The 23,695-nt window shown below is 37.9% G+C and overlaps 2 protein-coding genes across 7 annotated transcripts in view; both read right to left on the bottom strand.

The window, feature by feature from the left end:
* Positions 1 to 85: 85 nt before the first annotated feature.
* LOC101169085 (eukaryotic translation initiation factor 4E) lies at positions 86 to 10,756 on the bottom strand. 4 transcript variants are annotated; one of them, XM_004084870.4, is made up of 8 exons: positions 10,632 to 10,651; positions 9,380 to 9,604; positions 9,129 to 9,217; positions 7,346 to 7,441; positions 5,281 to 5,344; positions 3,979 to 4,089; positions 3,722 to 3,861; positions 86 to 1,203 (listed from the first exon to the last, which is right to left on the bottom strand). In XM_004084870.4, the coding sequence occupies exons 2-8, from the start codon at positions 9,413 to 9,415 to the stop codon at positions 1,089 to 1,091; spliced, it is 651 nt and encodes a 216-aa protein (XP_004084918.1). In that variant the 5' UTR covers positions 9,416 to 9,604; positions 10,632 to 10,651; the 3' UTR covers positions 86 to 1,088. The 4 variants fall into 4 exon arrangements, with proteins under 4 accessions (XP_004084918.1, XP_004084917.1, XP_020555963.1 ...); XM_004084869.4 differs by lacking the exon at positions 9,380 to 9,604 and having other exon boundaries at positions 10,632 to 10,754; XM_020700304.2 differs by having other exon boundaries at positions 3,722 to 4,089; positions 10,632 to 10,662.
* A 3,741-nt stretch (positions 10,757 to 14,497) lies between these two features.
* LOC101169512 (methylcytosine dioxygenase TET1) overlaps positions 14,498 to 23,695 on the bottom strand; it is a 32,343-nt gene continuing 23,145 nt past the window's right edge. For all 3 annotated transcript variants that reach the window (XM_023963148.1, XM_011493198.3, XM_011493199.3), the window contains 9 exons: positions 22,982 to 23,072; positions 21,047 to 21,140; positions 20,588 to 20,796; positions 20,365 to 20,515; positions 20,057 to 20,146; positions 19,119 to 19,256; positions 17,748 to 17,924; positions 17,513 to 17,657; positions 14,498 to 17,405 (listed from right to left, as the gene is read on the bottom strand). In XM_023963148.1, coding sequence (XP_023818916.1) covers positions 16,417 to 17,405; positions 17,513 to 17,657; positions 17,748 to 17,924; positions 19,119 to 19,256; positions 20,057 to 20,146; positions 20,365 to 20,515; positions 20,588 to 20,796; positions 21,047 to 21,140; positions 22,982 to 23,072 — 2,084 coding nt within the window. In that variant the 3' untranslated portion in view covers positions 14,498 to 16,416. The remainder of the gene's footprint in view (positions 17,406 to 17,512; positions 17,658 to 17,747; positions 17,925 to 19,118; positions 19,257 to 20,056; positions 20,147 to 20,364; positions 20,516 to 20,587; positions 20,797 to 21,046; positions 21,141 to 22,981; positions 23,073 to 23,695) is intronic.

Below are 23,695 nucleotides of genomic sequence, written 5' to 3' on the forward strand. Positions count from 1 at the left end.
AAAAATGTTTTTAAAGTTAAGTCGTCCTTTTTTCCCTTCATGCTTTAGTGACAGGTCAAGACAATAACATACGTCTTTCCAAAAGTGAAAACAAGCCTCTGGTTTTAATGCAAAGCACTTAAACTTTACTTGAAAGGTAATATACATCCTGGAATTACAGATAATAAAGATACATTATGAGCAAAAGCATTTCACAATGAATATCATCTTTCTTTCGCATCGACCAAGTGCGACATTATCTACAGTTTCTGTCAGGAAGAAAACAGTGAAAAACACGTAATTCTGTGAAAATTTGTAATGTATGGTACACTGTAAAAAAAAAAAAATCATCTATATGCAGTAGTCCACGACTAAAAAAAGAAAAGCATACATTTTAGAGGGGATTTCAACTAAGATGCTATAATTCTTAAATTATAAATAAATGTTAGGGAGACAGAAAAAAAAGGGGGAAAAAGAAAACAAAACTTAAAAACAGTATCCTACTATTTCATATCTGAAATCACAAGTGGCCGTAAATTCAGACCCGAGAAATGGAGTGTGACCAAGAATTGTACAAGCCTTTGAGATACTGTCGATTCTCCAAGCCAAAAGCCAGTCTAATGAACCCTTCTGAAGAAATCTGGTTAAAATAGCATTTAAAACGTTCTGTGCACGGAGAGGTTTGATCATTTCCTGTGAGGTGATAGATGCTTTTTTTTGTTTTGTTTTGTTTTTTGACAAGTGAGAACTCTGTAAAAGAAAAACACAAAAGTTTTTTTTTTTTTTTTTTTACATACTCAAAGTGACTACATAGCTTGTTCTTAGCTAAGCTATGTGAGGTCACTGTCAGAACTCACAGAACCCTCCAATTCTATATTAAAAAAAGAAGTTCTCTTGCTCACGTTACATATTTCCAACCATATGAATCTCCTCCCCCGCAGTTTAATTTCTTATATTCTTCATTGCACTGGGAAAGCTCCAACGTAATGCAATAGAAACAATACTCTTTGCAATAAAAGGTAAGAACACTACAGTAGTTGACAACTCAAAAGTTAATGTGATGGTGTAGATTTGTAGCTGTTTAAATCTACAGATGATGGGGGGGGGGTTCAAACAGAGTACATGTTCTTGGTGGTGGATCCGCTCTTACTGGACGTGTCGTCGTGTGACTGGTAGCCAATGATGGCTTTCATGGGGAGGTTCAGACGCTCCTTGTAAAGCTGCCTGTGAACAGATCAGATGAGAGCTAAATGTTGGTGGAGATTCATGCTTACAGGCGCCATCTAGTGGTCACAATTGACAGCACTTGCTGTCAATTGTGACCACTGAAAGTGGACCTTGACTTTTGTCAATTTTGTTAAAGTTTATTTTAAAAAAATTAGTGCAACTTGACTTTAAAAAAGTTGAAAAACACTGCTACACAATATTCAGTGGACCCTAACCGTCGCTTGACTTCCTCCGTGCAGGTTTCCTGTACAGTACAGAACAGGTTCAGTTAGGAGATTAAGCAGATCTTTATTTTTATTCTATAATACTGGATTACACTTCTTTGAAGGTTTTAAATCATTTTAAACAAGACAGAAAAGTGTGAAAATGTTCATGTTTGTCGGAGAAACTTATATTAAGTGTGTTGTGAGGGATTTTACAGCCTTAAAACAATCAGAATAATAAAAAAATTAAGATGACTACTTTGTGGATTTAACCCATCGTGGGTTAATTTTAGAACTCCCACAATAAATGAGGGAGCACTGTGTAAACTGTATACTGCCTGGTTCCAGCAAAAGAAAAATAAAACAACAAATATTGGAACTGCATGTTCTTCCAATTTATTTTCACATAGTACGATACAATTTTGTTTAGTCTCCTGTCATGACAACGACAGTGTTCAGCCCATCCTACAGATTCTTAACAGGATGAATGAAGCCCATCCTCAGGAAGGAGTCTTGCCCTTTGAACTTTAGGACTTTTTTCTGAGCTCTATGAAATCTATTAACAGCTGCGTTTCCATCACACATATGCGCAAAACGTTATGGAAATTCTAGAAATACAAACCAACTGATAAGTCATTCAAACACAGCGACGGAAGTGAACAATACTTTGATTTACGGCAGGTACATTCACATTTCTGTCACGCCACGAACGCTCATCATCATCATCCATCAAAAGGAGACGTCGGCGTCTTATTCAGGCAATGGAGCGGCGAGCTCCTTACACGTGGGAGCAGCTACGGATGAAGCCATTCTGTTGATTTTACAGAGGAGGCTAAAATATTGACGGTACGCAAGAACTGGACTGAGTGAGAGTGACGTCACCCATAGAAAATGAATCGCTTCCACCTCCAACGAAATACAGTCAATTCGGTTGCCCTTTTTTGCAATATGGATGCTGGAACAAAGAAATCTTAAGCAAGCAGAAACTGATTCAAGTCTGTCTGGGTCACTGTTTCTATGGCAACCACTCTTGCCAATCAGGAGTGAGCTTTGGTAGATGTCCACACCCCCTACCCCCTTGAAAGCAGGCCACACAAAATCTGTCAATCAAAAGCCCAGTTCTTTTAATTGAGGCATCTGATTGGTTACTTTATAGCTTGAATTACTTGCAATAAAGAAAAAAATTGCGTGAAAAAAATTTGGATTAGAAAAAACATGTAAAAACAATAAAGGTAGCAGAGCAAGAATGATTACTCTGACAAAGAGTGACAGAGTTAACAGCAGTTGATTTCTCCATAGAAGTCTATGGGATTTGGGGTTTTTGGAATAAGCGGGCACGTCCTGTTTGGAGGGGCGGGGTCACTCAGTCTAGAAAGACATAACACTTGCTTAGATGCTATGACTTAAAAATAACAGGCTTCATTGGTTGAAATAGTCCATTTAAACAAACAGACGTCTTCATAACAAAAAAAATGATCGATCCATCGTCTGAGTAAACAAAAGCTTTCTTCAGTTAAGACCAACTAAGACAACTGTCTTAATTCTTTAAGCTTCAGCCATTTCCCTAATGCAGCAAAACTATTTGATAACCGTGTTACAAAACATTACAGACTAAAGGATGTCTTTGAGCAAGCTCTACTTCCAACCAAGTATTAGGAGTTTCAACATACAGCAGATCCAGACGTCTGCTGCAGCTTTAGTTTCCCAGGAATTCAGGGATCAGAAAATTCCATCAACCCAAATGCCTCGGATCTCCTTTCCAGAAAAAGTCAAACTTTCTGAATATTTTCTTTCATTTAATTGCACAACAAGAAATTTGGTTTCCATTTAGGGTGTAACTGGAACAAAAATAAATCTGGAATATCCCATTTCGTCTGTTTATATTTAAGAAAACAGCACACGACAGAGTATTGGGGCCAACATCAAATAAATACATTTATCAGAATAAAGTTGTAAAATTGTGGGAGGAAAAAGGTCATTTTCCCAGAATAAAGTTATAAATTTATGAGAGCAAAGTTACAATTTAAAAAAATTACTCAGAACTTTACAGTAAAGAAGTTGCTATTTGTACGTTAGGACTGTATTTAAATAATTATAAATATTATTACATAGAGGCAAGGCAGGTTTTTTTCAAAGAATTCAAAGTGCTTTGCATAAACATTGAAAGAAACATTTAAAAGAATTATTAAAGGAGAGATCATTCTAATAAAAATGATAAAAAAATAGTAACAATTTTTATTCTCACAGGAGAACCTCTCATCTTCTGACAACTTCTACGTTTATACTTATTAAAGAGTGCATTCATATCTTACCCTATTGTCATGATGGCTTCCTTGTTTTGGCAGTTGCCCGTCCAAATGGATATTTTATCCCCTTTGTGTCTGACGTTGACCACAGCGCCACACACCTCTTCGCTTGCATCGTCGAACGACTCTCCAACTAAACACAGAAGCTGCAAAATAAAACAGAGTGGCGCTTTGTTTAAACTGTTGCCGTGTAAATGAATGCGAGTCAACAAGAAAATCATAACAACACAGATCATTTCTGCTAAGTCAAACTGCAGCGTTACAGTTTCCATCCAGTAGCGATCGAGGTCGTTGTGTTTCTGTTTGTTGAGCGTCATCAGCCATCGACCTCCCAGCTTATTCTTGTCGTCTTCCCACATCGGCTTGATGCCATCCTGCAACAAAACAAAAGAAAAACCGAGAAATGTCTATTAAAGTACCCACATGTACACATTCTACTTTGATTTTCCTATTCATTGGGACTAAAAAGGGAGACCAAATACATCTCAGCATTTCCTGACCTAAAGGCACCAAATTCTCACTCCGTGTTGGGAGTAACGGATTACAAAGTAACAAATGACTGTAATTTAATTACTTTTGTCAGTAACGGAGTGACAAAAGAATTAGTTCAAATTTCGGTAATTAATTACAATTACTGGATTACAGAAACTCTCGTTACTTAGTAACTTAGCTTTTGTAGGCTCTGACATTTTCTCTGGGTTAAATGAGATGAAATTTAGTTGTATTAAAAACAAAAACGGGAATCCAGATGGAGAGCGGTCAAACGACAGACATGACATCTTTTGCTGCAGTGCAGTCAGTTCACAGAAAATCAAAGCCTGACGGCTCAAAGATGAGACGAAGACAGGCCTGTGAGGAGCCTAAAGTGAACAAAATCGCTTTCATTCTTCTAAATTCTTTCACCTTTTCTTACTTTCTCGCCCTCAAAGTCAATATGAGTTTGCGCCGAGCTGGGGGTGGTGTGTGTGTGTGTGGGGGGGGGGGGGGGGGGTAGTTGGCTACACCTGCAGCAGCGCAGAATTGTGCAAAGGGGGAGAGAGACAGTGCAACAAGAAGAATCCAGATCCACACAGAACCGTGAAGGAAATGAGTGACAGCAGGAAAAGAAGCCAAATCTGAACCAGATCACTTTTGGGAGAACGCAAAATTAATTCTGCAGAATTTAGAGTTTCTAAGAAACCATTTGATCTAGAATCGTCTCCAAAACATGATCATAACTAGGGGTGTGAATTGGCAAGAGTCTGGGGATACGATACACATCCCACGATACAATACATATGTGTTGTGACTTTGTGTGTGTCATTTTTCACACTTCTGTCTAAATTGTAATGAAGCCAGGTTATGTCTTGAACCAAGTCCATATTTTGCATTGCTTTAAAAACAAAGTTCAATAAAAGACAAGAGCTTCTTATTTGTGCTGTTTTTCCCTGAGTGGACAAAAAGTAAAGTAATGAGTAGAGAATTTTTTTTTTCAAATAAGTAATGAGTAAAGTAATTTAATTAAAATTTCATCCAGTAACTAAAGTAAAGAATTACTTTTTTAAAGTTTTTTAACCAGCACTTACCTTAAATAAGCAATAATCGCACCCAAGGACCAGTTTGCTTGGTTGTTGTATGTGGTTGTATAATCTGTAAAAGGCAAACACACAAACAGTGAGTTTGTGTATCACAACAACATCCTGAAGAGGTCTAGAATAAAAGTCTAAATTGTAAAACGTGTAAATCTACACATCACTGCCCCACTTTCTGAATCTATACACAATGGATTTTAGTTATGATTTGGTCCAAATGAAAATGTAATTATTTTATTATTTTTATGACATATTTTTATTTTATTTTTTACAAAGGCAGTTGATGGCAACTATAAAAGTAAACAACAAAGCAGTTGTCTTCTACAAAAATGACATGAAGATTAACATAAACTATAAAGATTTTCCCCCTAAAGACAAAACTAAACTAAAATGGGGGAAAAAGGAAACATTTGTACCTCCCAACAGTGACTACAAAGTCAATATTTTAGAGAAATAGTTTCATAGAAAAATAAAAGAAGAGTTTGGTCGATTCCAGCTTCATCAATCCTACTCAGAACCTCCCATCCATCCATCCAAACCTTCAAACTGTTTGAACTTTACCCAATTTTAAGACCACACAAACATTCTGATTTGTGTAAACACAAAATTCTGTTTTGGATTTTTAAAAAGTTTGTAGTTTGGCAGTTATTGACCAAACTCAATCTAAATCAAAGGTCTACATTTCCCAATGTTAGCGTTTTCTTGAGCTGCTTCAGAATAAACGGCCTGTTTCGCATTCCAACGCTTATTTTCTATATTATACTCAGGGCTCGACATAGCCATTTGTCCGCTGGCCCGGTCCTGTTTTTCGAGCAGTACGGACCACAAGACTTTATTTTTTACTTGTCCGCTCGGGCCACTAAAATATCTAACAATTAATACATTTTTCACCTTTTACAATAAAGTATATTTTGCGAAAACGTGTAGATTTACCTCATCTTTATAATTCACTTTTTCTGCTAGTCCTGTGTTCAGACTTCAAGGGTTTCTATGGGAAACCTTTTATCACTCTTCTCTCCTGCCTGCCCTCCACGCGCTCACTCAATTTTTTTTTCAAACTTTATTGAATGTAACAATAAATACTAAACAATGTTAAACAGCAACAACGAAGGAACAAGCCAGTGGGTTATTATTACATTTTAGGCAGATATATTTAAACTGACACACATATCAGCGCGCCCCCTGGTGGTTTTTGACCGCGATGATCATAAATCCAACACCGTCACTGAAGAGAGACTGAAGCATGTCAGAGATGTGGAAGACATGGCAGGAATAGATAGGAATATGTTAGATGGAGTGACGGGTGGAATTAGTGCTATGGACAGCAAGATATTTAATGAATGCATTGAAGATGAAACTGTATGCACTAAGCTTTAAGCTGAATGTCAAAGAATCAAAGGCAACTCAAAATACCTGAATCTCAGACTCAAATGGAGTATAAGGTCAAACTACTTAATTTTGTTTTTCTTTACAAAACTGTAAGCAGTAAGTATTTCTAGTTAGCTGAATGATCTCAGTAATTTAATTGTATTTAATTTTTCAATTATTTAATTTAATTAGGTAACTAAAGTAACTAAAAAGTAAATGTAACTTTGCAACAGTAACAAAAAGCAGAACCTTAAGGCAGTCAGGGCAAAAAAGTCAATAAAACTTCTTAACTATTGATTAGAAACAAATGTGAAATAGCAGTGATTAGAAGCAGCATGAAAACTTCTTAACTAGTGTTTCCTACTACACTGCAGTGCTCTCTTCAAAACATCTGAAACAGACTAGAGCAGATTTAAGTTTGATATGCTCTATTTTTAGTCATTGAAAAGTGTATAAATAAGTGCTAGATGTCACCAGAATGCACCAATATTATATGGTGTATTATATATGCACCATATTAAAATTTTCCCCCTAAAGTTGCAAGCACCTGCGGAGCGGCGGGTCTCGCTGTGCGCGGTGTCGGGCCAGTAACTTTCAAGAACTACTGGCCCTGTGGGCCAGTGCAAATTTCTGGGCTATGTCAACCCCTGATACTAAACTATTATTGCTTTAGAAAATCAAGAGAACCTACGCCCAGAAATCTTCCACCGTATCAAACTTGGAAATCAGACGCAGATTCTCCGTCCAGCTTTTAGTCTTGTCGTTTTTGAAATACCAAAGAGCCCACCTGAAAGAGACAAATTCATCCAGAAAGACACCTGTTAAGATCGACCGGAGGCATTTATTTCAAAGACAAAATCATTCATAAAACAGAGCTCATTTCACCACAAAGATAAAAATAGCTTTAGTCACAAAAAGAACTTCTTTCTAAAAAGGATAAACACCTTTTGTCACAAACAAACACAAAAGCGAGAACGCTAGAAACAAACCCTTTGTTTCAAAAGAAAAGCCCTTTACTCTTTTATCCATATCTAGGAGGGGTCACAGCGGGGGCAAAGAGGTGGTGATGGGGGCATCAGTCAAACTCTACGTCCTCGACACAACCGTAACACAACCCCACCACCCTAGAGTCAGATGTAGACGTTCATCATGTCACCTCAGCTTTGGATCTATAGAGAATTCTGCAACAAACCAGGGAAAAGTGTTTTGTTGTGTCTTTTTGGCCACATCCACGGGTGTGGACCTCATTGCTGAACAGGCTAATTTCACTAAAATTACATGCTGTCATTTTGAAATAAGAAGACAACAAAATTATCAGACTAAAGGATAGAAGATGATCTCAGCAATGTGTTTTTTTTATTGCAGGTTCAACAATTCTTTATTATTTAACAGAAAACCTACAATAAAAAAACAAAACTATTTCCATTTCTGCATTTGTATTTGAAGCAAACTATTTAGTACTTTTCTCATCCTAAAAATGCAAATCAAGCTTTAAGGCATTAAGTTAACCTTAGTTACTTTGAAGAATACCATGAAAAAACTGAATAGAATGAGACAAATCCTTGCTTTGGGTCAACACCTCATAATGATACGTGTTTTGTTTACGTTCTCACATTACAGAAAAGACAAGCTGTGCCGTTAAAGGTAATGACTGACCCTGCTAAGCAGTCGAAAATTACAAAAAAAGTTTTTTCAACTAAGAAAATATTAGCAGAAACACCCCAAAAACAGCTTCTTCTCGATTTAAAAGCTTTGCACTAGATTTTCACTTGTGCGCCGCTGCTGTTGGCGACTCCCTCGTCTTTTTGTTTTTAAGAACTATTTTGTGAACTGCTTTCAATTTTTTATAAATCTCACATTTGATCACTGATTCATTTCCTGCCGAGGCCTGAGTCTCCATCGTTTAAAAACGACAGACGTGCAGAGGCCGGTCGCACCGCAAAAGTGCTGATTAATTCATCAAACTGTGAAAAGCACTGTGCTCCCACAGCTCCCGTTTAGAAACATAAGCATAGCAGCGATTCTTTGTTTGCATGAATAACTGCCAAAAATAAAAAAACATCACTATCAAACCCAATTCATAAAAGAAACCCAAGTGGCTATGTTAGCATTTACTAATATTTAGCTGCAGGGCATCATTTAAACTACCCAACTCAAAAACAAGTTATAAGCTTTCAAACCAGCCTTAGCCTGAAGATGTCATTAGTTTTATCTGTAGTTTAAAGAAACTGCATTAATTAGGGAAGACGAGGTCGGGACGTCCCCCTTTACACTTTATACAGGAGCTAATTTTTATCTAAATGTTTAAGAGGTGAAAAACAATGTTTTAGTTGTTTAACTCAATCCCAAAATAAACTTTACGAGTGCTAAAACCCCAGAAAGTTGAAGTAATCACATAAAAGAGTGGAGCTCCTGTTTCACACAGAAGCATCCACTGCTTTTTTTGGGACAAAATCCAATCATCATAGTCTTACCTGTTTTGCAAAGGATGCTTGATATACTGCTCAGCATTTGCAAGAACCTGACCGTCAGTCTGTTGTTGATCTTCAGTGTCAGCTGCTTTCTGAAGGGACAGACACACAATAATACAGTGGAGTTTTAGGCTCCTCAAGGTGTGTCAGGGGTATTTAAAAACACAAACTGTCTTTCTTTTAACATATATCATATTCAAATTGACTCAAATTTTGAATCTTGTATTTAAAGGTTGAAATTCCCAAAGACTCACCAATAAAAAAAAATGTATCCAAAGCACAGAGCGCATTCTACCACTTTTAGGATAAGAAAAAATAAACTTATAGATAATTTAAAGGATTTTTTTCATGTAGTGTTGATTCACTGTTCTGTTTGTTACTCAGTCATTTGCATGCAGCTTAACTTTTTTTTGTCACTGCAGTGTTTTGTTGTTGATGGATTGATCTTGTAGCCTCTTGTGTTTCTGCAAAGAACTTTCCTGTAAATAAAAAGGTTTTATGCATTTTAAGTTGCTTTAAGGTGTTTAGAGGGCATTTGTCACTGAAGACTAAATATTTTTTAGGGGGTACATAATTAAAGTTGAGACCCTCTGCTTAACGAAAATGCCATCTAAAAAAATATAATTGTTGCACCTCCACTGATCAGAACCTAGTGGCATTTATCACAGTTTGCAGAGAGAGAGACAGTAGATGTAGGTTTGTGACTCGTGACACGCGTGATCCGTCAGAATTGAAGTTTGGGCGGATTTTAATTTGGAATTATGACAAAACGCCTTCAACACCAGCAGATCGGGGTTCCTTTTCCGTTTTTGCTGACAAAATTACAAAAACTAGGCGTAAAAACTACGGTTCGAATTGTCCAAATGATTCCCATAAATTAGTGGAAACTAAATCGTAATCTAAATAAACAGTCTATTCGTTTTTTTCACAGCATTGTCCTGCCAGAACACACACCCAGAACACAGATACATCAACACTGCAAACTAACATATTCTCAGAAAAAGCGCTAGCTTTGGGTGTTCACACCTATAACGTCCAGTCAAAGCTTCCGTCACATTTACGCTTTCTAGCGTTGGATCTACTAGCAGACGTGCTAAGCTAGCCCGCGAGCTCTTTACACACGTGTTGTGTAAAATAAAAAAGGCAACAATAACGTTCCAAAACATCATAATGCTAATGTACCGTTTACAACCGCTGATTTATATTAGCATAACATCGATGGAGAGTTCACAGAATGACTGAATGGACTTTGAATGAACGAGCTTCAGGCAGTGAGTCCCTCCCTGCCAACAAAGTGAGGCAGCGCCTCATCCATCACTGCAGTGCATGCTAACGCTAATCTACACCAAGATCCGAGAACTCCACAACGGAGCTTACGATAACTGATTAAACTCGTTTCAATATATACATTTGTAGTAAAAATTCCTGGATGTGGCCAAGACATAAACAGTATTTCTGTGCTGATTAAATACTTCCATATTTCTTTGGGTTTCTCGTCTCTCTTACCGGCTCCGATGTCGCCATCTTGACTGGAGAAATGATCTGCCTGCTCGACGTATCTGCGTCACCCAAGTCCGCTACTACGGAAGCCTCCTACGTCCAATTAAAGGTGGGTCACCTGAAAACGTGCCCCTCAATGAAACGAGTAACCTTTCCAGGGGAAAAGGACACATCAGCTCGATATAAAAAAAAATAACAATCGTTTTTTTTCCTTTTCGGCTACGTTCTTTAGATATCGCAACAGTGAATCATCTGCTTTCTTCAAACTCAAATCTTCCTGTTCAAACCGACCACATTTGTGTGCTTCTTGAATACGTCTATAAACCCCATATTTGGTCTTCCTTTAGACCAGGGTGTCCAAAGTCCAGCCCGCCATGCCATAAAATCAATAATATGTGGCCCTCAGCACTTTCCAAGAGCTACTATTTCTTGATTGTGATTGACTTAAATCTGTTATGCCAATGAAAACAGCCTCTGGCTACTCAGGGGCCAAACAAGAATAGATTTATTTGTTTCTGTGATCAAAAACTCAGTGGTTTGTACTTCTTGAGAAGATAACTAGTTGTGTTATTTTCCTGTTTACAAAAATTTGTATATATGTTTACAGTGAGCATTTTACATCTTATATGAACCCAGGTTTAATGTGGACCAAAGCTTTTTTTTCCCCAGAAATATATTTTCTTCATTTCTTTCTGGTCTTCAAATATGCCATTCACAATAATATTTGGGTAAAATGTGCTTCTGTAATTCTGTTTTATGTGAAGAAATGAAAAGTGTACCATTGAAAAAAATTTCATTAAATAAGTCAGTTCCATTCAATGCTATTATAAGGCTTCAAAAATGCATGCCGATTGGTGGGTCTCACACATTTTCACCTCACCAAATCTGGCCCTGTGTGCAAAAAGTTTGGACACTACTTTTCTAAAAATTCTTCCTGGTATCTCCAACTTCAGCATTTTTATACCAACATATTCCTAGTACCGTATTTTCCGGACTATAAGTCGCACCGGAGTATAAGTCGCACCAGCCCAAAAATGCATTATAAAGTAGAAAAAAACACAGATAAGTCGCACTGGACTATAAGTCGCATTTTAACTTTCACAACCTTATATGACACAATCATAGCAGACTGTTTATCTAATAATTTCACAGTAATTTTGTTGTTTATCTAATAATTTCACAGTAATTTTTTCTCAAACTTATTTATTTATTCTTTTCATGAAGCATCATTAGCCAACTAATACTATGTTTTCATCCTGTATTTGTAGAAACAGTTGTCATTTTTGTTGCATTTCTGAATCTATGAAATCATTGGAAAATAGAATATTATGTTTTTAGCCTTCAAGATCTTACTGTAAAAAAAAGTTTGCTGATTCTCTGAGTCACTTAACATACCTCATACATCAAATTGACCTAGGAACATCATCTCTGTTCCTCACAAATGAACATAACAGGAGGGTTAACAATATATTTATTTCAATTTATTTCTAATATAAGTCGCTGCGGAGTATAAGTCGCACCCCTTGCCAAACTATGAAAAAAAGGGCGACTTATAGTCCGGAAAATACGGTATATGTATTTATTTGCAAAGCATCTATGAGCTGTCCATTTGATGTGTTCATTCCTGATCCTATCCATCCTCTTTACTCCCAAACAGAACCATAACATCTTCATCTCTGCCTCCTGTTTTTTTTTATCTGAGCCAGTAAATTAAAATAAAAAAACATGGCTGCTGTCATCACAGTCTTCCTCATCTTTCCTTTCACTCTCGAAGACACTCATTTGTCACCCATCTCGCCTGAAACTTTCTCCACCTACAACCTGCTTGCACACGCCTCTTTCTCTCACTTTCATGTCCTTATGGACTGTTGACTCAAACTTACTAATGAATTTCTCATTTACACACAGATACTCGGTCTTGCTGCGGCGGACCTTCATTCCTCTTTTTTCCAAAGCAAACCTCCATCTCTCCCACTGTTCTTCAGCCTGTGCTCACTACAGATCACAATGTCATCTGCAAACATCATGGTCCACAGAGATCCCTGTCTAACCTCATCAGCACAGCAACCAAGAAAGGATTCAAAGCTGATCTTTGGTGCTGTCCCACCTCTAACACACCAACAGCCCAACTTGCAGCTTTTATTAAAGAAACTGATGAACCTAATACATAGTAATGATGTGGTATTTCATTAATTAAAAACAAAACAGTTTTTCCTTTTTACATAAAAACTACAGACACATAAAAAGTATTAACTATATTTAAATATAAATTAGGGTGCCCTTTAGTTAGGATCAGTCATATTAAGATGACCAAATACTGTTCATTCAAATTTGGTCTGTAGGTGGACTGTCAATTTTATTTGCATGTTGCATTTTATTTTATGTGCCTTTAATGCGAGTTTGTTTTAAATAATATCGATCTTCACTTAAAAAATGCTGTGCTGTTACATTATAAGTTGAACTAAAATTAGTTATTGTTTCTTTTTTTTCTCAGACAACAACTGCTTTACTGTTTGTTTTAAAAATGTTAATTGAATTAAAGTTTCACATTCGTTCAGTCTGTATGACTTGTTAAATAAAAACCCTTTCCTCTGGATAAAAAAAAAGCATTTGAAAATTAAACTTGTGAAATAAAATAGACTAAATTCAGTAATTTTTTACAATGTTTGCATGCTATCAAGTTAAGGTGCATTAAAAAGAAAACTGAACAGAGAGAATACAGTTAAGCGCAGTTATGATCAGCCCAATTTATCATTCAACTTAAGATAATTGTTATTGGTTAATATCTTTATCTTTTGATTCTTTGTAACCAAAAGCCAACCATAAGAAACAAATTAAACTAAATCCTCTAAATGGGAGAGAAACGGCTAAACTGTTGTAGTTTCCACAAGCAACATCAGTCCCTTTCGACATGACTTCTGCAGCTACAGTTAATGTGGAAAATTAAAACTTGAGAAACAAGAAATGATGATCATTTGTGTGATCAAACAAAGAGCAGAAGTTCTCAGATTATGGAACCGGCTGGTGTCTTTACCTGCAGAGAGACTTGCACGTAAAATATTTGATTGGGATAGAGCTCATATTTATCCCTGGTGTAATGATGTATTTAACATTCTGTCCTCTGTGAACCTACAATCATTATTTTTTAATTGTTTGAAATGTAAGATAGATAATGTTAAGGAAACTTTAGTTGGTTATTATGAAAAAGAATGGAAAATGAAACTGCTTCAAAAACCAAAATTACGAACTTATTTGCAAATTAAGGACACATTTTCTGCTGAGCCATATGTTATGTATAACTTAAAAAGAGGACAAAGATCCTTATGTGCTCAACTTAGAGCAGGAGTGCTCCCCCTACAGGTGAAAGTAGGGCGCTTTAAAGGCATTCCTGAGGAGGAAAGACTGTGAGGTCTGTGAACTGCAAGTGGTGGAGGATGAATTTAATTTTTTGTTTTATTGTCCTTTGTATGAAAAACAGAGACTTTGTATGTATGAGGTAATAGAAAAGAAATGTCTTGATTTGTTTTGGTTATCCGAAGACAAAATTTTACGTTGGCTTTTTGAAAATGAAATCTTTTGTTTGGCAAATTTTGTGTCAAAGGCATGGACAATAAGAATGGACACTTTGTATTCTGTTAGACTCTGATTAGGGGGATTATTGTATTTTTGTGAGGGGGATGTATCTTTATGTATTGTGTATTTTGTCTTTCAGTGTCATATAAGCCCGTGTGGGCTGGGCACATTAGTGCTTGACACTTAAATAAATCAAATCAATCAATCAATCAAGCAACATCAGTCCCTTTCGACATGACTTCTGCAGCTACAGTTAATGTGGAAAATTAAAACTTGAGACACAAGAAATGATGATCAGGTCCAAAATATAAATATGACTTTATTTAACAATCCCGAAAGAGATCAGCCATCCGTAAAAGGAATGCTAAAATGTGTCTCTTCTCAAGTCTAAACTGGAAATACTTTCAGCAACATACAGTAATTGAGTTAAAAAAAAAAAAAAAAAAAAACAGAGACCACCCATCGTCTAAACACCATTAACAATACAGTAAAAACAATGTGGTTCACATACATATTTACATTTCTGAATGCTGGTGCTCGATGTTTACTCCTTCTAAAAATGTTCCATTCACAAAGTCCCCCACAACTATAGGAAAGAAACACGCACTACTTCAGTTTGACGATGTGCTGCTCATTAACATGTCTTTGCAAATCAACTGATTTGATACATTCCTTTCTTTTGAATGTAGGATTTTATTTTTATTTTTCATTACTAAAAAAGACTGGGTTATGTGTGGAAGACACTTGAACTCAGGATCAGTGCCACAAAGATGTGGTTTAAGTCTGGCACTTAACAAGCATCCTGGCCTTTACATCCCAGTCTGGTGTCAAGATCCAAAGAAATAATAAACTCAATTAAAGAGGGATTTCAAAGAAAAGCACCAAGCCACCAGAGTGATTAAATATATGAAAAAGGTCAACTTCTGTACCTTTACACATTCTCCTATTAGCACCAAATAAGTGTGTCAAAGTTGTACAGAAACTGGTCTGCCATCAGTGTTAATATGAGTGCCAGTGAAGGTTTGTGCTAACGTTTGTCCTTAAATTGAAGAGCTTCACTTATTTAGATTCCTGATTCATTTAGAGGGTCTGCAGAAACCCCCGTTCAAACCCTGTAACCCTGTATCTGTGAACAAAGTCCTCATGTGATCTGTGCACTCAAATTCATTGTCGGTCGGTTATCTTTTCAGTGAAGTCTGAGTGATTCAGCAACATAAAACAGCCATGAGGCAACACAGGGAAGAGTTCGATTGGTGTTCGTTTCCATAGTTTGGGCACAAAAGGCCGACATTTATCAGATACAGCGCGGTTTCTGTAAAAAAAAAAAAAAGGCTTCTGTAGCACCAAGTGAAATTTACAGTAAGTATCTGATTTTCTATTGTTCACCATGAAAAACTCAAATTCCAGGAGCTTAATCAGTTAAGTGCGGAAGTGTTGAGCTCTTTTTTGTTGCAGCATGTAAAGATTAAGCTATCATGATTATGATGTTTAAACAAATCCAGGAATACTGTAAAAAGAACAGATACGCCAAACGTTACTTAAAAAGAGGTTTACATAGTTCCGGTTTGCGGACTACTTTTTCAAGTTCATAAAAAATTGTAAAAAGTGCTTCTTAATATGCTGTAAAAATCTGTGAATAACAAGAAACATGATCCAGATGTTGCACAACAAACCAAGGTAGCACATATCGCCCATAAATCACCAAGTCAGGAACAGCAAAAGGAAAAGCACAATGCTACATGTCACAATTTGTAGTAAATACATGCCGAATATTTGACAACTTAATGCAATTAGAGATGACAGTGAGAATGGCACCAAAGTAAAAGCCAAATGTTTCGTGATAGGAGAACTATCGGCTGAAATAAAAAGTAAACTCTCACTGTACAGATTACCATAAAAATCTTGCAGTAAACAGGCTTATACCAGAAATTAAATAGAAATTTTTATGATTAGAATAAATAATCACATCTTTTTTTTTTTGTTCTTAAGTGTATAAAACCAGTTTAAAAACATCTTTAAACTTTTCAAAGCACCATCTGTTTACAATGAAACCAACACCGAAAGTCACAGTTAAAAGCAAACAAGCTTTAGTCCTCAGAAGGACAAAGTCAACAGGTTTTAGAAAAGCACATAAAAATGAAAGTAGCGGTTTAAAGTTAAGTGAGGTAAGGCAGAAGCACACGGTGTGGGAGCTCTGTGAGGATTTCAAACTTGCTGATTAGGTCCAGCGGTTGTAAGGGCCCGTCACTTGAGTGAGAGCATAAGGAGACACAGTGATGACGCCATCCCTTGGAAGAGTCCAAGCCTGACGGGTCGGGACATTCATGATCCTCCTCGTCGCCTCACCTGCGTCCTCTTCTCTCCTTTCCTTGCCGTCCTTCCCGTCTTTGCCCAGGCCGGCCTCTATTCTTGATCTTTCAGCTTCTTCCTCCCGATCCCGCTCTCGTTTGGCCATTTTTGCGTCCCACATAGCCATCCCGTGGCCTGGCTCATTGAGGGACTTGTGCTGGTAAAAGACCAGGGAGATCCGGGTGGGGTGGCTGCGGTTCGGCCTGAGGATGGGAGTGGTGGCGTGGAGTTCTCGCCGTGCACATTCAATCAGGATGGAGCCGTGTGATGGTGCCACAGCGACCCCGCCTATATCACTGTCCAAGAAATTGTGCTCACTGTCTGACCACACTTCCTCTTGCTTCAAAAGCTCTGCTTCAGTTGGGGGAGTTGGTTGTGGGGGAGGTAAACCTGGAGGGAAACCATGACCTCGGACTTCCCCTACTGCCCCATGAAGTCCATTGAGTCGGCTGAAGAGACCCTCAGAGGTAGGTCTGGGGGAGAAGGAGGAAGGAGGGGGACCACTGGGGGGGAGTCTGTCGAGAGGAGAGCAGTGCACCTTGTTGGGCTCAGTTTTAAAAAGATAGTCGTTCTGGGTGGGAATCATATGCTCTACTGGTGTACCCAGCTCACCAGGTGCAGGACAATGACCGTCGATTGGGTCACCCGCTATTCTACAGTTGAGAACTGAACCATTCTGCCCAAACTGGAGGTCAGGCAGGCCGTGGTGGTTGGATGAGATGACTCCCCTTTGTGGAGGAACCCCTGAGGTGGAGCAGCTGCTGGTGCCTTGGCTGTAAGCGCTGGTTTGACTTCTCTCTGGGGTTGACTTTTCAGCAGTAGAAGGTCTGGGTGGTGGTCTGTAAGCACTGTAGTAGTCTTGTTTTTGCAAAAGATGGCATGGTTACAAAAACAAAACAAAAAAACATTATTAACATAAACCCATTAAAACAAGAAGGAAAGACAAAAAGAGATTCAGTCAGTACCTTTGCTGGCGATCTCAGTTTTCACTTTGGCTGGACTGGGAGAGCTCAGCCCGAGCTTCTTCTCCATCTTCTCCGCTTGAGCCTTCAGACGAGCCTCTTGTCTGATCTTCCGAGCTGATTTCACAGGCTCAGCCAGCAGACGCACCTGAAGCACCACAACATTTTGAACATTGAAGGTGTTAAAAGGCCTTCTTCATCTAAAGAACAACAAAAAGTAGCTGTTCTCTGCGCTCACCTCGCGAGGAAAAGCAGACAGAATCTGCAGAGCACCACTTTGGATTTTGGCCCACTGGCCCTCAACCATTCCAAACTCATCCGTATCAGAGACCTTATAAAGCGGCAGCACATGGAGCTGCTCATCCTCTGGAATATTCCGCACAGCGCGATTATCTTCCTTTGTTAGAGTGCAAACCTGGAAAAGAACACGACACCACAAAAGGTATGATGTTTTTAACCTCTCCTCCAGAAGCTTGAAAACTGCATCGAAATGTGAATTACTGCTCTACAGCTCAAGCTGAAAGGGGCTTCAGCTGGTGCACAGCAACAACAAGCCTCCTAGAAATAAGTCAAAAATTTTTCAAACTAAAAAACATCTTTAAATAAGCAAAAAATCTCTCAATGGTCTTAACAAAATTTTTTTCTTAAACTGAGATTGTTGTGCTGTTGAAAAATTTAAATTATTTCTCTTGCAAGACAGAAAATAAGACATTTTTGTTTTTTTCTTTCTTAAGATTCAGCTTTTGCAGTGTGTTACTGCCAGGACTTTGACAAACACAAAACAAAGAGACTACAGTGACTAAACCCTGGCTTTCTCATTCCTCCTGTCTCATTCCTTAAATCCTTTGATCATTTCCACAGATGTACACTAGTTAAAGCTAAAATGAGAGGTTAGACTGTGGAAGAGAAAGGGAAATTCCTGCTGATTTAGCCCAAAACTGTTTGAAACTGCTTCCCTTCAAACTTCAGGTAGTTTCAGAAAAATAAATACGCACAAAATGTATGAAAAGGTTTTTACCAAAAAGCACCACAAAAGGAAATATTTTATAAAAATATGTAACTGTCCTAAAAACTGAAAAAAATCTTGTTTCAATTTTGGTAATCAAATCAAATTAAACTTTATTTATACAATAGTGCTTTTCGTGTTTTGAGCAGCTCAAATCATGAGGAAAAACTGTTCGTCTCGCTTTGCGAAAGGAAATGACAAAGAAAAAAATTGATAGTCTGCACAACATTTTTTGCTTTTAAACTTCAGAAAAAAAAACAGTTCCACCGTTTGCATGGTGCTTATGATTTGCAAAATGAAGATTATTTTATTATTATTATTTTAAAAACATTTTCTTTCTGTGCATTTCAGAAAACTGATATCTAAAAGTTAACCATTTTATGAAGCAAATAAAGTGACACAATTGTACAAGAAAAACCTCTGCTCTGTTTAGCAAATGTTTGGCGGCAGCATTTACTTTATCTTGGACATAAACAAAAGAAGAAAACGGAAAAAATTCCATCACATGTAGTCAGGTTCCAATAATCCAAATGGAAACTACTGCACTCCTTTGGCAATAAGTCATTTTTCCTCTGAAATCTCAGAGACTGGTGGCTTGCTTACCACAGTGCTGCCATTGTTCATGTTGCTAGTGTCCTTGTGAGCATGAGCACAAAAATCCACACACGCTGTGACTCCAGAAAAAGGACGACCCTCCTCTCTGCCCAGCCGGCAGTCACTCCCTGCCACCTCATGCTCTACCTGAGAGAAGAAAAGCAACAAAAAGGGGGTTTTGTTTTGCTTTTAATAAGGTAAAAAAAATGGTTTTACGATACAGATATTTTTTGTAGGAACCATTGAAATGGGATCAAGATTTGCCCTTAACCTATAAGAGTCAAACTGGAACCTAAAAATAATAAATAAATAAAATCGCAAGTAAACTTCAGCTTCTGACTTTAAAGGTGCGGCGGATAAATACAAAGAGAAAAACGGTCACTAAAACAGGTATTTTCTAAATATAATCATAAACGTGAATCCACCGTTTGGGCAACTTTATTAGCAACATCCTCGTAACAGATAGCCAGAAACTGAATTTTATGCTTTATTATTATGGTCTGTGTGAATGACTGTCGCAATAAATCCATATTTGAAGTAAAGACTCCTGTTTTTTATTTTATTTTGAAATTGAAGGCTCTGTTATTGTTTTCTCAGTGGCTCTTCTCTGTGAAAAGAAACTTTACGAACACGTTTCTTTTATAGCCAATTTAGCAGTTGACTAAATTGGCGCTTTATGTATTTTCAACGCAAAACCGAGCAATTTGACATGCGTCTGAGGATCCAGTAGTTTTTCAAAATAAAACTTCCTTCGGAGTCAAATTATAGATAAAATAAAAAAATGTAGGTCATGGTTTTTTTATCTGTGACCTGGTACCAATGATCCCACAGACCGGTATTGGTCCACGGTCCAGGGGATTTGGGACCACTGTTGTAAGGAACAAGAGTTCAGAAAACAAAATCTGAAAAAGAGAAATCTTCTTTTTTGCAAAGATGTGATGTCATACCTGGTTCTGGAAAGCCTGTGGCGCCAGTTTTTTGTAGAGTGGTGCAAGGTCTGAGGCGAGATTCTGCAGATTGTTCTCTATCTTTTCTTCCTAAAAAGATCATTTCGGGACTTGAGTGCAAAAACTGCATGGTAATTTTCAGCATACACCACTAGAGGGCCAACATTAAAAGGTTTTTCTTATTTTCGTTTCAGTCAGTTAGCGTGAAGAGCAATCTGATGATTACCTAAACAGGATTTAATATCTTCAGTATAAGAAGTGAAGTCATTAAATAAAGACAGTAAATCCACACCCAAACGATCCCCCACCTGCTCTGGAAAGTCTCCATGAAGGCGAAACTTGCGGGGCACTTTGCTGCGAGCAAATTTACAGCCATTGAAATACATACTCCAGGAGCAGCCGAAGGAAAAGGAGGCTCCGCAAGTGTCCGGGTCCAACCCTTGACAGGCACACGTGCGACTGCAGATGAAAAACAATATTGTCTATCTGGGTTGAAGTAGAAAATTGGAAGACATAGCGACAAGTACTCACTCTTCATTGAGGGCACAGCGACGGCTGGTCGGGGAGCCGTATTTAAAGAGGGTGTCTGTAAGCTCCCGGTAAAGGTGGTCCGCCACTGGCCGAGGGATTCCCTCCCAGGCCAAAATGAGGATGACCAACACAGCGCTGTCACAGGAGTGGCCCGGCCTCTGGCGGACCAAACACAGCAGCTTCTCCTCTTCACTGCCACGCCTGATCACCTGCCAGATGGTTTTGTGTACATTTACATAGAAAACAAGTAGGTCATCACAGACAAATGACAGACGGACAACAGCACTGAAACCACACACAGCAAACACAAGCATTTCTGTGAAAACAATACCACAAAGTGCAGATGGATTTCACATGCTCTTGATTTAAACTGTCTGCATAGCTTCAAACGGGGACTGGAGAAAAGGTGGGCTTGGATTGCAAGAAAGTAAAAAAGTTAAAGAGAGTTTAACGACATACCCATTTAGCTATCGGACAACCCTGGGAGCTCCTGCCTTCTTTCCCCGTGTAAACAACCACTTCAACCCTTATTGCATTTCCTTTGGCACCATACCTGCACAACAAAGTCATTGACAGGATTACATCACTGATGGGGATACATCAAACAAACCACAGATTCTCTTTGACTAGTTAAGCTAAACAAGCACAAAAACAGCGTCAGATGATCTTTATTTGTTCCACAATGCTCAGTATAGCTCAACTTTGTAGTTTAAATAAGAAAAACTGAATACATTCCCAACTGGACTACATTTACCTTGTATCTCAGCGCTTTACTCAGCTGAATGGGGTCATTGCTTTTCTTTTTCCAAATGGGATGCATCACTTTTGGGCAGTTTTTTTAAAGCTTTAGGTCTCCATTTAGGAATAGGTCAAAGCCTGCGAGCTTAGACAGTTTTTGGGTCCAACCTTATCAATACAGAAGCTATTCGTCTCTCTGATCTTTTGTGATCTAAGATAGTTTTTGACTGATTTCAATCAGACTAAAATGTTCAATTTTAGCTCAACTAAGTCATTTTGTTTCCTATTTGAGGAATTACATGTATTCACATGTGTAGGCACAGACATCAAATGGCTTTATTAATGTTAATGTCCACATTTCAGATCAGCTTTTTTGAACCACTCCTTTTTCATCATTTTAGTTAGGAAAACTCACGTTATCAATAACTGACTGTTATCTGCCCATCTATATTTGGTCCTAAAGTTCCTCATATCCATAAGTTTGTTCATCTGTTTAATTGAAAAGAATGTGTCTACCTCTTAACACTGCATTCAACACCATAGAGAATACGTCTGGAAGCACAGCAAAAATCTGATTCTCTCTTTTGACTTACCTACCAAATATAAACTCAGCTGAAAAATTCATTTCTGTTTGAGGATCTCAAAAAGACAATATTTTTTCTGTTTTTCAGTGTATGTCTATAGAACATTTTAAAATAGAAAAGAATTAAGGTTTTAGTAAGAATTTGCTAAATTCACATATTTATTTTTATTGAGAGGTGGGCGCGGCCAGAATTCAGAATAATCCTCAATTTCAGGATCAAACTGATCCATGATTCAATCCAAAATTTTGAAACACCCAAAAGAGGAATTTAATCCAGATTTAAGACAGGATTGGATCACCACATCTTAATATAAATTCTTATGATCATATTCAGTGAAAAGTCAATTTCAGATCAGGATCCTGGAAGTTTAATCCTACAGGATTATGATTGAAATACTGGGCCCTAGTCTTAGATCATTGGTTCAGTTGTTTAGATATTAGGCATTAGGCTAGCAAGCTTTAAAGCAAAACCTGTCCTTTTTAAATGACTCTTAGTTAATTGCAACTAAAATAAAATGTAAATAGGATGCAATATGTGGCCATTTTCTTGGCTGAATTGAGAGATTTTGCTGCAGATATTAGTTAAGAGGTCAATGTAAATGTAGTCACAGTAATGCATTTTGTCTAAAGAACTGCTTGCAGGAGTGGATACTTAACCATGGTTATGGGTATTGTTTTTTGCTAAATTTCCAGCTGTCAATTTGTCATACAAATATTAACACACGTTTCAAAATATATAAAAATATTTTATCATTCCAACGTTTAGATAGTGGTATTAAAACCTGCTGTCAGACGGACGATGGTAGAAATTAATTTAAGAAATGCTTGGTTCAATGCCCTCAGAGGCCATGGTTTCTTGTTACAGCCTGCAGCCTGTGTGTCTTGTATGTACATGTGATAAATGAGACAATAGGTGTGTCCTCAGTGACTTCACCAAGGCCTCCTTTTAACTAGAGTGGCTATAACCCCACCCTAATCCCCCCAGTGTGTGGTTACAGATGTCTGTGAAGATCTTAGCATGTTTTGCTGTCAAAGCACCCACACATCCAGGCGATACACAGCACCATTCTAACCTGTTCTCCATCATTTCTCTCACTGCAGCAACACTGGGTCCTGCCCCAAGATGAGTGTAATAAGGGCCCTCCTCCTTTTCAATGATTTGGTCTGTGGAAAGCAAACAATCCGCAAACAATCAGATGGAAAACGAAGCAACTTTGATGTTTGTTGGGGTTGTTCTACTAAATTAGTGGTTAGATGTAGCGGCTGGTTTGGGGTTACACAAGATACTGTATATGCAGTTAATGCAGGTGATGGAGGCCCACATTTTAAATTCCATTACGCGCCTTTACATACTAAAGACCCACTCCAATCATCTTTTGATCTATTCTAAAATTATTCCCGTCGTCTTTTAATTATGCTGTTTTAAGGCAAAATTAAAAACTGGTGTTGTTTTCTTGGACATAGTTTCTGGAGAGCGGCAGTAGTTCATAGTAATTCGCCACTTAGTAGTGAATTACTGGCGTGTAGTAAGACCACCCTCCCTTCGCCTTTCTTGTTACTGAGACCTCTCTGTTTACAAGGTCTCCTGCTAGCTTATGGGCCCTCACACCCCCAACCTAACATCCGCGGCGCTAACAGGCGCAGTGCAGTTTTACGCCAGATGCCAGCTCAGATGAGGAAAACAAATATATACATAGATTTATTTGTCTGCAAGTGGATGCATCAGAATGGAGCGGACCCGGGAGCTTGCAGCATTTTTTCTACATCACAAATACAATCTTTTTCCA

This window comes from Oryzias latipes, chromosome 15, assembly GCF_002234675.1.
Source record: "Oryzias latipes chromosome 15, ASM223467v1".
In the NCBI taxonomy this organism is placed as follows: domain Eukaryota; kingdom Metazoa; phylum Chordata; class Actinopteri; order Beloniformes; family Adrianichthyidae; genus Oryzias; species Oryzias latipes.